Source organism: Poecilia formosa, unplaced genomic scaffold (assembly GCF_000485575.1).
Source record: "Poecilia formosa unplaced genomic scaffold, Poecilia_formosa-5.1.2 Scaffold325, whole genome shotgun sequence".
In the NCBI taxonomy this organism is placed as follows: domain Eukaryota; kingdom Metazoa; phylum Chordata; class Actinopteri; order Cyprinodontiformes; family Poeciliidae; genus Poecilia; species Poecilia formosa.
Window position 1 is genome coordinate 266,988 of NW_006800264.1, and position 14,805 is coordinate 281,792.

At 43.3% G+C, this 14,805-nt stretch overlaps 1 protein-coding gene across 2 annotated transcripts in view; it reads right to left on the minus strand.

The window, feature by feature from the left end:
• fbln2 (fibulin 2) overlaps positions 1–13,101 on the minus strand; it is a 21,225-nt gene extending 8,124 nt beyond the window's left edge. The window contains exons 1-7 of one of the 2 annotated variants that reach the window (XM_016661360.1): positions 12,856–13,101; positions 10,099–11,832; positions 6,541–6,661; positions 5,690–5,816; positions 2,566–2,752; positions 1,686–1,799; positions 844–945 (exon numbers count right to left, since the gene is read on the minus strand). In XM_016661360.1, coding sequence (XP_016516846.1) covers positions 844–945; positions 1,686–1,799; positions 2,566–2,752; positions 5,690–5,816; positions 6,541–6,661; positions 10,099–11,722 — 2,275 coding nt within the window. In that variant the 5' untranslated portion in view covers positions 11,723–11,832; positions 12,856–13,101. Of the gene's footprint in view, positions 1–843; positions 946–1,685; positions 1,800–2,565; positions 2,753–5,689; positions 5,817–6,540; positions 6,662–10,098; positions 11,833–12,633 lie in introns of both variants that reach the window. The other variant, XM_007573331.2, reaches the window with a different exon arrangement.
• Positions 13,102–14,805: the final 1,704 nt, after the last annotated feature.

The following is a 14,805-nucleotide window of genomic DNA, read 5'->3' on the forward strand; positions in this document are numbered from 1 at the left end:
TATATAATTTAAATCAGCTTCTTTAACTTTAGTTTGCTGTTCTTTAACCGCCAAGGATAAGACCCGGCTGCGTACATTTTGCCAAATATTTAAAAAATTTGAGCAATGATGCGGTAAGACGATGCTGCAAAAGGAGTATCAGGAAAAACAACATTATCCTCTTAGACAAATGAGACGATTCTTGGTTAAAGAAGAGCTAAAACAACTATTGAGTGAAACTACTGCTCACCTATTGGCCTCATGTATATTGTAGCCTTAGTGTTAGCTTGACTTAAGTATGAGCTTGGTTATTCAGAAGCACAAAAAAATAAGGATAGCATGTTATTTTGAAATAGTATACAAGTGGCAATGGAAAGAAAAACACTGCTGATCATTTTTCCTCCGATGCCTAGTTATCACCAAGGTAACCGACTCATTGTAAGCTCTCAATCAATCAATCAAGTTTATTTGTTTAGTACATTTCAGCAACAAGGCACTTCAAAGTGTTTTACATCATAAAACCACAAAAAAATACAGTCAGAAAACACAATCAACAATCGAAACATAACATCTCGTCTTGTGGCACAACAATGTTTATAATGTTTCAAAAACATTAAAAATGCTTATGATATAAAAGGTCAAAGCTTCCAGACCAGATTTAGGATTTTAGCCTTCTCGCTAAGTTCAAAGACGGTTTATGTGTAGCTTTTCTTATTACAGCTGAAGCTGCCACCGACTCTGTTCAGTTAATAAAAGATCTTTGATCGCTGCTTTATTGCTCATCTGTAACTACAATATTAACTCAGTGATATTTAGGTTTTAGTGATGACAGTTTCTGACCTGGCAGGAAGTTGGACCCCTTACCTTTACATGTCCGCCTGTCGGTCATCAGTGAGAACCCCGGGAAGCAGGAGCAGCGAGCCTGGCCTGCCACTGCAGCACAACGCTGACTGCAGCCACTCTCACCTCAAAGAGAACAGCAGCGCAGTCAGTCGTCTCTGGATTCACTACAACTACACCGTTAGCCCAGATGTTTACTCCAATCATTACAATATCTGTTTATTGTTTCTCTAGGATGCCATGCGCCCTACGTCCCTTTTTAATTTGTCTCTGAGGCGTCAGAGTCACACATCTGTCTGGACATTCAGTTGACATAGAAGAGCACAACTGAACCTTTATGCATTTTGTAATTGTAGAGTTGTACATTAGCAATTACGATTGTCTATGTATTTCACTCAGATTTTCTGAGCCAAACCAACACGACATAATTCATCTCATTTGTTTGTATAAAATCTGAAAATGCGATATGCCGGTATGCTGCAAGCAGACAGCCTTACTCAGAGATTGTATCTTTTAAAACCTTTTTTAATACATTTAGTGGATTTCTCTTACTGTTGGTTGCTGCTTTTTTTTTTGTCCGATTTAAAAAATGTCTAATGATCTAAAACTATAAAGTGTTTTCAATAAGTACAAGGAAAATCAGTTAGGAGAGAATGCTTTTCTCAAGATTGTCCTGATTGTCCTTCAGCTGTTTTTTTTTTTTGTTTTTTTTTGTAAAGCACTTAGCTTGTATCAGTGGTAATTTTATTAAGAATAAATGTTTTCCCACAGTGCACTTGTCAGATTGAATAATTCAGTCTGACAAGTGCTTTTGGATGGTGTAGTACAGTGTGGACAAATGCATTACATTCATATTTTTGGATTACCTGCACATGGATGAAGGTGGGCGGGGCTTGTGGAGGTCACAGTGGTGTGAGTGGTGGTGGCTGTACTGGTAGAACTGGTCAGATCTTCCACCTGGCTGTCTGTCGTTGGACTCACTGCACAACAACAACAGATAAAGTTACAGTAATTACATTCACATTTAAGTTGGGACAACATTGTGTTGTGCAACAATATGGTTTGGTTTTAGTCATTTTTGATAGGCAGTTACTGACTATGTTAAGACCTTGGATCAAAATTAGGGGTGCATCGATTGCAGTTTTCTGGCCAATCACAGGTTACCAATCTTTAAAATGCTGGAGCAACCAATTCAAATTTTGACCAATACCAATTTTTTTGTTTTTGTTTTGTTTGAACGTCGCTGAGTTGGCAAAAGTGGGGTGACTATTAACTGTGAACGTGCAGACATGACCTGGTGGGACCTCTCTCACTGCAGAGCGGAAGAGGACAGTGGTTGATTTTTAGACGTTTGCTGAGGTAGATAAGGTCGGCTTCATGGCCCTGCTAAGACCAGTGGGAATAGACAACAAATAGATTCTTTTATGTTTCCTATTTGGCAGACTAATTGTCAGCTTTGCTGATGTGACGTTACCATCTCATTTCTTATTTTAAAAAGACTCAACTGACTTCTGAGAATGACATTTGAGGGCCCATTAGTGCCCCCAAGTGGTCATATAACTGTTAAACAAACAGGTCACTGTAAAATGTCCTACTAATTTTTAAGCTTACAGCATCCAGGTAAGTGAAATGTCTGCATACTGTGAGTATATATTTGAGCATGGTATGATGTCCTCAACACCACTGAAACAAAAGGCAAATACACAACAGTGTGACAGAAGGTCTTCTACAGGTTGTAGTTACTACCTGGTTTGGGTACGGCGGTAGGTCTGGATTCCTCCTGAGTCCACAATGGTGACTGGCTTTGACCTTCATCATCCTCACAGCAGGAAAGGAAGATGTGGCCACAAGGATAGCTCAAGTACTTGTGGGCATTGCAACCTTGTCCTTCACTGTGCATTGACAAGCCAATAGCACAGCAGCTGCAGCACACCTGTCCATGGACAAACAAGCAGGGAAGCTACAAATCACCAGGACTGGTTAAAATCATCGCCATAAACAGTTGTGACAAGAAGTTCTTGCAGTGAAATAAATGTTTCCCTCCCCCAATCTCAGCAGCTTCAGTTTCTATAGTGACAGTTACAAGCAAAAATACATGCACCACAAAAAGTGGTTCCATAAAGTACGTGCCCCTCAGCTTGCACATCTCCAGGTAAATGTCTGGCCATTCTTCTTCCAGCAAAGTTCAAACTCGGTCTGATGGGATGAAGAGAATCCCTGAAGATTCATTTTTAGGTTTAGTCACAGATTTCTAATTGGATTTAGGTCTGGACTTTAACTTGGCCAAGTTCTTAAAAGCGAATATTTTGAATATAGACTGAAAGCAAATGTGAATCGACGGTCTGTTTGATTTTCCAGGCACACGTAGCTCACAATCACATCAAGCAGTAGCTGATATTTTCTGGGAACATCCATTTCTACAGCAGCAACAGATTATACAGCCTGGCATTGTCTTAAGTTGTGCAGTTTGTCAAGAATTTGTCAACCATTAATTTCTTCTAATTACAATGTGGGAGGCGTTTACATTTTTTAATTTTCAGTGTGTCCTTCTGAACAGGCTTTGATCCAGCAGAACCCTGCATTTGGGTTCACCAGTCTTCAAATAAACAGAGCAGTTTCCATGTTGCTGCTTAAGATGGTTTTTGGGATTCTCTTCACCCACATGTGGAACCACTCAGTGAACACAGAGTTTATAAAAAGGCATTGATGGTTTATTTACAATATTCACAAAGAGAGAAATGTGCAACACAGGTGGCTTCAGATGTCAAGACACACGACACGTTGGGAGGATAGTTGAGATCAGTTGGTTGGTCAGCTGCATCCAGCTTGGACCGAGAAGTGCGAGTCTAGTGATCTAGAAAGGTGGGACAAGGGGCTGAACAGAGTGAAGCATCCTGCGCTCTCCAGCAGAGATCCTACCAGGAAACAGGAGGACTCATTCACAGCAGGAACTAACATTACCCTCCCATCGTTAATGGCTGCCAATCAGAACCAAATGGGCGAAAAGTTTCAAAGTCTTTGATGAGATCATCATTCAATACCAACGAATGCGGAAGCCAGGACTGTTCTTCAGGTCTGTATTCCTTGCAATCAACCAAATACTGAAACCTTCTGCCCAGTCGACAGACATCCAAGATTTTCTGGACCAGGTAAGCAGGTTGGTGGTCAATGTCCAGGGCCGGCGTGGAGGCCCTAGGAGGAAGCTTGGCATTGCAGTTGAGAGTGGCAGAGACATTGTTCCAAGTGTGTTTGCATTTGCAAATGTAATGACGGATAGATGTGATCGCGGAGTCCGTCTGTGGAGACATACTCTACTTATATGGATTGGGAGCTCCAAGAGCCAGGCAGTGTAAAGTGGACTGAAGTTCTTGCTTCATCCTCTCAGTTTGGCCATTGGTTTGAGGATGAAACCCGGATCTGAGCGCCATCTTCACGACTGGGGTGTTGCAAAGTCTGGATGTAAACTGTGGGCCTGTCAGAAAGGACTTTACTAGGGATGCCATGCAGGTGAAATATGTGTTTCACCAAATGTTGCGCTATTTCAAAAGATGACAGGCGTTTGCGGAGAGACTTTGAAAGAGCAGTCAACAATAGTGAGTATAGTGGTAAAGACCCTGGACACAGGCAAGGCAGTCACAAAATTGGGAGCCACATGGAATCAAGGCCGTTTGGGTATCGGAAGAGAAAGCCACCAAAACCTCTGTCTGATCAAGGCAACCATATGACCAATTCCAGGATGGCAAGATAATTTGGCCGTATAAGCCCAGTGAAGCAGGCAGGACCAGACCAGAAGACCAGGACCAGAAGAAGGGATGTAGGTCTTCTAGGGAGGAACAGACCCTGGGTGAAGTTCCTGTTGTTGAGCAGCCACAATCTGGTCCATGATTTCCCAAGACATGGCTCCAACAAAACATGAAGGGGCGGGACAATGCCGTTGATAGGCGGGTAATCATCCAGGGGAAACTAGAGGGAGTGTTGTGGGTTGAGTCCTTTAGCTTCCTGCAGGGAAGCCATGTTTTTAAGATCTGTAATGGCACCGATCAATCATGTGTTTGATGAGACAAACCAAAATTAGAAGATGGCGTGTCTTAATTAAATAATTAAGTATATCTGGATCAGAACAGATATTTCCGATTCTGTAACTTTATCATCATGCCTGTAACATTCTCTTCATAGCTCTGTACTTTCTGACCTGCACAGCAAAAAGCATGCAGAAAACTTGTAGCGTAACACAAACGCTACAACGGTTTCGGTGGCTTATTCATCCCACTGCAAAGGATTTCAGCTGCAGTTCCATGCTGGATATTGTGCCATAAAAAAATAATACAAAAAAAAACCTCTGACTTTCATATTTCCTGAAGCTTTCCTCTGAAACCTGGTGAGTGGATTACTTGGCTCGCCGGTTTGGCTCTGCTGCTTTAACAAATGAACATCTGGCTCCGGGGCCAAACCACCAGGTTTCTCCTTAAAGAAACAGAGACGTGCAGTCGGAGCAGACTAAGTATTTCCATATGGAAGTATTTACAGTCCAAACGGATACGAGCAGAAATGAGAAACTTATTATGTTTTTTTTTTTTTTAACAGATTAACCTGTTTATGCAAACAGACATCTGCTAGCACTGAGATCTGAAGGTTGAAGTAAATCTCAGTGTGATTAAAATAAGCATCTTTGTTGTGTGATCATTTGGAACAAACCGTTCCAAATTACAATTTCCCCTCTTCATTTTTGTCATTTGCAGAGCTCCCATTTCCCTTCTTGAATGACTTCACCGTTTGTTCTCCAAAGAACCAGGTGGATGGATGTTTGTCCGATCTGTAGGTGGGGCGACGTCGGCCATGTTCCTCCTCGCTTTGCGTCTGTTTTCTGTACCTGGTATTCGTCTGTGCACGAGTCGTTCACATCGGCTTTACAAGCGCGTCCCGCTCTGGCAGCCGCCACTCCTGAATCACACCGGCTCTCCTTCACTTGGCTGAGGCAGCACTGCTGCTCCACTACACTGAGACACACAGAGTTAAAACATGCTGAAAGAAGGAATATTGTAACATTAACACAAAGAGAAATTAAAAAAAAAAATCTAATCAGTCAAAAAATTAAAACCAAGGGTGGGTGCGGTATAATCTGTAGCTTTCTGCATTTTTGTTTTTGCCTGCATGAATTCTTGATTAGACTGAAGCATAGAAAGTTTCAACTCAACTTCTAATAACTCAAAAAGTGCAAACTTGTAAAACAGCAAACCATGAGTTAGGTAAACGAAAAGGGAAAACAAGTTTGATAAAAGTGATGCTTTCAATTGAGATGAACTTGTTGAACACCTACCTGAACCAACATGAACAGATATGGAGAAATAAATGCTGCATTCATTAAATGCAAACAAAATGCATAAGATATAGATCCTTGTGCTTCCCTTAAGGCTAAACCTAAGTGCGGTTGCTCTGCATGCTCCGAGATCGGTTTTGTCTTTTGTTTCCATGTTTTTCTGCCACAACACGTTTTGATGTTTTAAACTCATTTCCCACCTCATTAAGGTCTGCTAATGGGCTGCTGAGTTAAGAAGTCCTGTTTGTTAAATTAGAAAAAACAGCAGAAAAGGTGATGATTCCCCCCGCTCTGTTTGCTTTCTCCTTCCTGTATGTTTGCCCCCCTGCCCAAGTCCAATGATAAAACGAAATCAGAATAAATAAAAACAAGAATAATCGCACAAAAGCTGAAGTGCTTCTTACCTGCAAACAGAGTGCTTGTCCCTGAGCGCAGGAATGTTTTTGCAGTAGCGTTTTTCCCTGGCCCGTTTCTGCCCGGCAGCACAGCAGCTCTGCAGCATGTCTTCAAAAGATTCCCCTGGATCTGCACCCCAAAGACACGCAAGTTGTCACATTCGACCCACAAAAGACTGACGGATAAAAAACCAGCTTCGCAGCTGCAAAGAGCCGACCACAAGGAACAGACGTGCAGTAAATACAGAGAATCCAATGGACAACCTTCCTGCAAGCAGGTGACCTGCTTGGCAGTTAGAAATGTAGCATCAGAGACACCAATGACAAGCGACAACTGTTTGCCACAGGCCAGAACGGGTCAGATCCAATTCTACCTGAAACTGCTGGCTGTAACGTTTATGACTTGGTTCACAGTTACGTTTTTAGGGTGGAAAGCATTTTGAACCGCCTTGTTGCTTAAATGCACTACACAAAAGTCAATAAACTCAATTACAGCTGCCCTTGCAACTCAGCGTCACTCCCGTCTCACGATGACCACCGGGGCTCCAGCACCCTGTCGCCTTCGTCAACGCTCCCATCACCCAGCACCCATCCACAAAGTGACGCATTTGGCAAATCTTCAGTCCAGTTCAGTAAGATTCCAGCGGCAAGTCTTAAAAATTTGGCTGAAATCCAAACTTCCAGACAGGCTTTATTGTCAATTCCTGTTTTGTGTTGAAGACTTGACGAGGACTTCTTGTGGGGTTTGATAAACATCATATCTGGTTATCAACACGTAGAGGATATTGTTTTCAATCTTATATTATACACAGGATGAAGCAGTAGGAGTGACCCAATAATCTTCAGTGTCTTCTCTGAGTGGGCGGGACTTAAGTAAAGTCATTAACGAGCCACAGCAAAGTGTGCAGCAATGCTCTCTGATGATGCATGAAAAATCTACAGGGATGATTTATCGTGGAGATATAAATGTTGCCATAATCTAGGGGACGGACTGGAGTCAAACTCCAATATAATCCCATTGGCTGTTTTAGAGGCCAACAAAGGTCAATCTTATCCAGTTTGGTGCAAATCAGATGATGCGTGTGATTTAGAGCAATCGTATGTGAAAGGCGAGAGATTGAAATGTGCCATTCTGCCACGCCGACGTACTCCAGCCACCAGCCAGTGTGGAAAAGATTTCAGCATCATGCAGTTTGATGTCATCAGACACTTGTGTGAAACAAAGAGTAAAAGAAGAAGACAGCCGGCAGCAAAAAAACACAACTTCCTTTTGGAATTCACGCATACCTGGCCAGATACTCTGTGTGGGCTGGCAGGAGCATCAGTCTGACATCATGCTACTGTACAGCGAGTGGAGTGGTGAAGCAGCCAAGTGGAGGCGGAGTCAGGGCTGGAGCAGAAGAGTGCTGCTGATGGGTTTCACAGAGGGCAAAGAAGCAACTTAGCTCCTCTGCCATTGGTCCACTGAGGTCGCTGGTGACGCTTCACAGCCTCTAAAGTTTGTAACGTCTTGTATGCCCCGCCTCGCCTGCTTTGTGTTGTTGCTGGACACGTGGGAACTCTATGCACACCCTGTGGTCCATCTTGGATCTTTTCATTCCTCTTTTCAGTTCAGCTTGAGCAGCTTTGTAAAACCTCTGTCACCTGAGCTGGAGGCAGCGTCGCGGGCCCTGAGGAGTGTCCGAACCTGGCTGGTCATCCACGTTGTCTGATTAGGAAAAGTTCAGCTGTTTTTTTTGTCCTCACAGTCACATTCTTGATGAAGAACTGGATATAGTCCTCTGAATGTCTCCAGCTCCTGGTGACTGGCCGAGGTGTGGCTCTACAAGCGTGCTTGATGTTGGTGTAAACATGATTGAAAACTTCCTCTCCCCTTGTAGAACATTCCAGACGCTGGTAGAACTTTACGACTACAGTCTTCAAGCCGGCCTTGTTAAAGTCCCCTCGCAATTATGTGATCACCATTGCGGTGGGGCCGCTGCGGTTCGTTAATGGTGTTCAGCAGGAGAAAGAGCACCGTGCTTACGTTGGCGTTAGAGGCGGACCATACACAGCCGTTACCACCACAACAGGCAAATCCTGCCGTGGCCTGTTGGTAGCTTTCAAAGGAGTCCCTCCTAAACTAAACTGAGCAAACTACAACTTTAATATCGCAGAGACATTACAGCAAAAATAAAATGAAGACACGCCAGTCGTGGCTCTGTATTGCAGTCGATAACATTGTCCTTTTCTAGCAGCCATTGTACAGCATAAATCCAATCCAATATTAGTTGGCCAGTTTGTCAGTATAAAAAAAATAGAGTCCCGGTGGTGGAAGAAGCATTTGCGAGTTAAAAGCAGCAGTGACGCCAGTGCCAAGAACAGCTCTGTGTTGCTTGGTGAAAAACTTTGTCATTTTTTCCATTTCTGCAAAATGGTACAAACTCTCATTTGCAAGAATTTAGGATATGACCTCAGAGTAATAATTGGAATTTCACCTAATTAGTGGTGAAACAAGTGGTTTGGCTGCACTGGGACTAACTGGAGTTTCAGACAAGATGGATTTTCTTGATGACAAAAAGCTGAAACAAAAACAAAACAAAAAAACCCAAAAAAACAAGCCACTTCTCACCATGACTGATAAACGTGATAAAATGTTTCAAAAGCTTCTTCCTGAGGTGCTGTGGTAGCACAGGTGTTAAGCACAAAACCCATATGAAGGCCTTAGTCCTCGACGCGGCTGTCGCAGGTTCGATTCCCGGCCTGGTGGCCTTTGCCACATGTCTTCCCCCTTCTCTCATTACCCACTTTCCTGTCAATTACCTATCACATAAAGGCCACTAGAGCCAATAAAACCTTTAAAAAATAAGATCCGTGTCCTTTTCCCGCTGCAGGGACTGATCTGTAAGTGATCAGGCACAAAACACCAGCAGCTGATTGGAGGAAGTAAAGAAGAAAAACAGTTAAAACGTTTTCCATTAGAAAACAGAATCATTCTTGTCTTTTTTGTGGTTCATGACACCGGCCCAGTAGACTCTAGTCTCTGATACTATTTGTTCTCCAATACTCTCTAAAACGTCTCAGGCCAAAAGCCTAACAGCTGCATGTATGCTGCAATTACATTTCTTAGACTTTACAGATTTGCACTGTAAATAATTCTGAGAACCATGCAGAATTTTCCTCCCACTTTACGCCTGCGCTCTACTTTGTGTTGGCACGTATCTGTGCATTTCAAACAGTCATTTCTCTGTTATTGTTGCGTTCCCCGATATTCTTAGAATGGTATCCGTTTTTCTGTTTTTACCGTGTCTGTATCGGTTTATATCAGAGACCAACTGAGACAAAACAGCTGAATACGAGATTCAGTTATTTCTTTAAATAAATCTGCTGTGCTGCAAAAAGGTACAAAAGGTTCCTTTTCTCAACAATTTGATGTTTTACAGGGCTGCTTTCCCAGCTAATGTACCAAATATTATGACTCTTTTTCTAACCCCAGTTAGCAGGCATTTTCGCGTTCATAGATTAGGGAAGGGTGTTAACAGATAAAGCTGATGGTTTCTTGTTATGTTTCATGCACATGTAACTCACCTCCTTCTGGACTGTGGGCCTCGTTTCCTTCTCCGTTCCCCTCGGCCTTCAGGTCCACGCTGTCGGGACTGCGAGGAACATCTCCACCGAGCTGAGACTCCAGAGGCCTGATAACTGCAGGTGGATGGGACGCAGCGGGGATTAAATAAGCCGTGGTTGTTTGCCGATACTCAGGATTACCCTGCGATGGACTGCTGGACTCGAAACTGTTGCGGCTTTTCTCATTTTGGATCGTCCTAACCGAGTCTACAGTTCCTGGAAGAGATTCTCGTTCCTCTTGATTAAACCAGTCTGCGCCATCTGGTTCATGGAGTTCTTCGGGAAAATGCGCTCTTGAGTTTGAGTCGTCTGGAGTATCCATGTTTTTCAGCGTGTAGAGGGGAAACTCTACTCTGTCCTGGTCAGGAATATTCTCTGTACCCCTCATTAGATGACTTCTGTTTAGCTGACTGACTGAACTTTTGGGGGTTACAGCACCTGATGCATTATGGGAATGAACCTCCATCTTGGTGCTCCTCTGATGATGAAGGTCTCCTTCTGAATTCTCCTCAACATTATTTAGATTGTTCACTGGAAGTGCAACGCTTCCCAGACTTGGGTGTGCATAAAGTGGGTATTCCAATCCTGAGTGAGAATCTACACCTTTACCTGAAGGAGTTTGTGTGTATTGTTGATCCTGCCAAGAAGCAGTTGCATTTAAGGATGGGCTGGCAGTACTCTGCTCAGCAGCAGAGGGAACTTGTGTCACTACTTTTTCTGACAGATGGGGATGAACTCTATATTGCTCTCTCAGTTCCATCCTTTTGGGAACTTCTAAACCCAGGAGGGAAGAAGTTCTTTCAGATCTCTCAGAGCCTAATGAAGCAACTTTGTTGGAAAAGATAGACGGCTGGGTGGGTAAAGCAAATAAATCCACATACGGCTCCGAGAAGTCCGCATGGCTGTAATCATATTCCTCTGGCTCATTATCGTCACTTGGCGACGGTATAAAATGAGGAAGAATCTCACTAGAAGGACGGTTATATGACGCAGAGAGCTGATCGAAGCTGGTGAAGAAGCCATCTCGTCCATTGGACGCATTGTCATCTGTAATCAATGTCAATTGGGGATCGCAATCAGGATCTGGGTAGCACATAAGCTTCCCTCCTTCAGCAGGACAGTGGCAGACCCTACAAGCTTCAACGTGGAATGAATGCCCTGCCTCGTACTTCTCCCCTCTGTGAACACATCCAATACGTTCACACTGCTGGCAGCCGTCCTCAGGCTCCAAAGTCTCAATGCAGTTTGTTGGCAAATCAGGACAACCGATGTAGCGGCAGCTGATGGGGCCGCCTCCGACAGGGCAGGAGCACTCGGTGCTGCCATAATCCACAAAGTAGGACTGTCCTTCGGGGACAATGCCATTCTTGAATCCAGCACGGGGGCAGTCATATCTCTGGTAACCCTCACACCTACATCCTTTCTGCAAGCACGAAGTGCAACACCCATCGCTCTCCAGCGCTTCTTTGATGCAGTTTTCCAACGGGGGACAGTCCACACTGGAGCAGTCGCGCTGGCTCAAGCTGACGGGCGGGAAGAGAAGCAGCAAGGTGCACCTCAACAGTGCTACTTCTGCCTTAGCCATGACAGCTGGGGGATGCTGGACCGTCAGCAGAGAGAGGGCAATCCTTCTCTGGACTCTCAAGATTCCTTCAGAGATGCCAGAGCATTTTGGTGACGTGAATCTCCCTTTCTCTGTAGGAAACGGTAAAGGAAAGAAAGTTATTTCCTGATTTAAAGTGGGTCATCTGTCAGAAATCCAAAATGGAGAAGACGTGTGTTAACAAGTCCGTTAGTACTTATGCCCTAACAATTCCACATAATCTGATGATGTAATTTTAAAATATTAAATGATTGGTATTTTTATTTTATTGTCACTCAGTAATTCAGTATTACCAAATACTTTCTTTTTACTCTTATTTGAGTAATTTCTTGAATGGCTCATTTTTACTTTTACTTGAGTAAAAACATTATGCTAAAGCAGTTCTACTCTTACTTGAGTACGACTTTTGGGTTCTCTCTGCCTACCTCTGCTGGTCGGGCTAGTCTTAAAACTTCAATTTCTGCTTACAGTTAGACTGGCTTAGATTATATCCTCAGCTTTCTCTGTAGTTGCGCTGCTGGAGGATACTCTGACCAATTTTTCTTCTGCACCTGCTGTGAAGCTTGTTAGAGAACAGCAAATTGTCCAAAAACTTCAGCAGTTGGACAGCTTGAAAAGTGTAAAGGTGTTCACCTGTAAAATGCATTTCAGGTTCATCCTGAAATGTCACGCAAAAAACCGAATAGCCTATTCCTATATTTTTTTGAGCAGGGTTAAATGAAGGGTTGTCTCTATCCACAAACTATCCAGCTGAGCTCTAAGCACTGAGCACCAGCAACATTATTTAGATGACAATTAGCGGCAACAAAGGCGGATAAAATGCTCACTCACTCTGCGCACATTGGATTGCAACCTGTTGCTTTCCCCCCAAAGCCAATGAGTTTTCAACTCACCGTTTGCTGCACAGAAAGATCCAACATGTAGAATGAAACACGGCACCAAAAGTTCAATAAAAGTTCTCCTTTCAGCCCATGAAACACAAGACACGGATATCCTGGGATTCTGGTTAGTCGGATGTGTTTTTTTTTCCCTTTCCTTTCTTTTTTTTTTCCAAATGGGCGAAGAGCAAAGGAACCAGAAAACCCAGAGGACCCGGAGACGCTGCTGGTCGTTACCTTGTGATGAGCCGTTTCCGCACAGCCGCCGCTGCGTCCTCTCCCAGCCTCTGGAAACCCGAGGAGGCTCGGAGACAAGGGGGGAGGGACGGAAAGTTTGTCCCGGTGGAGACCCGTAATGAGGAGCAGGCTACACTGCAGTTACCGCAGGCTCCTGCCAAAGTTATTGAACGTTTTCACGTTTTGTCTCTTTCCAGTGACGGAAACCAGCTGAAACCAGATATTTGCATTCAAGAAATAAAAAGGACATGTACACCTACCCCCCTCCTCTCACTGAAATTAAATCGGACCAATATACCTCTCTTGTTTTAGATCAGTTAGAATTATCCAAATTATTTCTATTTCCCAAATGCTAGGAAACATTATTATAGAGATTGATTTATTGATTGATTGACTGATTTATAGCTTTCCTTGAATTTACAAGTTTATTTGGTCAGTATTAGGGACAAGTGTCTTAAAATGTATGAATTGGGTCAAATCTTTTGGGCTCCCTTCCACAAACCTCTGATAGGTTAGCTGACACATCTGAGTTAATTGGAGGAACACCTGTGGATGTATTTTACTGCCATCTTGTTTGATACGATTGGGAAGTTCAAAAGAAATCAGCCAAGACACCAGGAAGAGAACTGCGCAGCTGCACCGGTCTGGTTCATCCTGGGGAACAATTTCTAGACCCTTGAAGGTGTTCATCTGTTCAGACAATTACATACAAGTATAGACATGAAGGGAATGTCCAACCATCACACAGACCAGGAAGGAGGCGGGTTCTGTGTCCCAGAGATGAACGTCTTTTGGACCAAAATGTGCAGATTGACCCCAAAAGAAAAGTTAGCAGCTGGTTATGCCTTCATTTTTGTTTAATCATGACAAGATGGAAATTACAGTGTGTTTTTGCTCATTTGAGGTTAGAGTGAAATAATTTTAGAATCTGCTAAGAAACTACTTTTTGTTTTCATTTAAACCCCAAATTGGGCAGGTGGTGCTTTGTTTTTACTGGGACTGTACTATTTGCAGTGGCATCCCAGTCGGCTTTCATGCTGAATATCAGCTGTGCTCTGCTGTTGTAGGGAGCTGTGTGTGTGTGTGTGCGTGTGTGTGTGTGTGCGCGCGCAATGGAACGGCTCAATGAACAGCTCAAGTGATTTCTCCCCATCTGGACAGCAGATCCCCTCAATGTGTCCCTCTTCACGCTGTGGGACAGAATCCAGCAGGAAGTGGGAGAAGGCAAAAACTTTTCTCTCAGCTAAAGCGTCCTGCAATGATCGTGACTGGCTCTGGAGAAGTTTTTGACGTTCTGAAATCCCTCTTCAGTGACATGCTGCAAAGGTGCAATAGGCAACTTATTTATTTTGATTTTAAGATTACTTTTACATTGAGGACTCTTCTCCATTTTCCTGTCTCCTGAAACATGAATTACTTTGTTATATATGTTGTTTGATACTCAATTTTTTTTAATTTACAGTCCTATTAAAGGTATTCTTGTTCTTTTGCTTTTCCAGGCATCTATGACCCAAAGGGAAAAGTAGTGGTCTTGAATTTTTGAATGTTGTAGGTTTGATTCCAGCATCCTTGACGTTGATGTTCCCCTTGGCAAGGCACTTAATCAAAAGGTTGAGTACCAGTCTGTGTGCCAGTGCAAGAACGGGTTCGCATTTGTACGTTTGCACAAGAGTGACGGTACTTGACTGTGACTAAAGCTGTTTTCAACTGGCCATAGACTCTATTACCTCAGTCATCCAACGACTGGGCAAACAGCTTAATTATAAGTTTTATCAAAAAAGTAGACAGGACTAAGACTGGGAGCTAGTTTCACTGAAGAGGAGCTTGATTACTAGAATAACTGCCTCTTATTCTAAAAGGCCCTAAATGGTCCTTCATACATGTTGGATCTTCTGTGCTCATATGTTTCACCTTGTGCTTTCTGTTCTCAGAGCATTGGCCTTCTAAAAA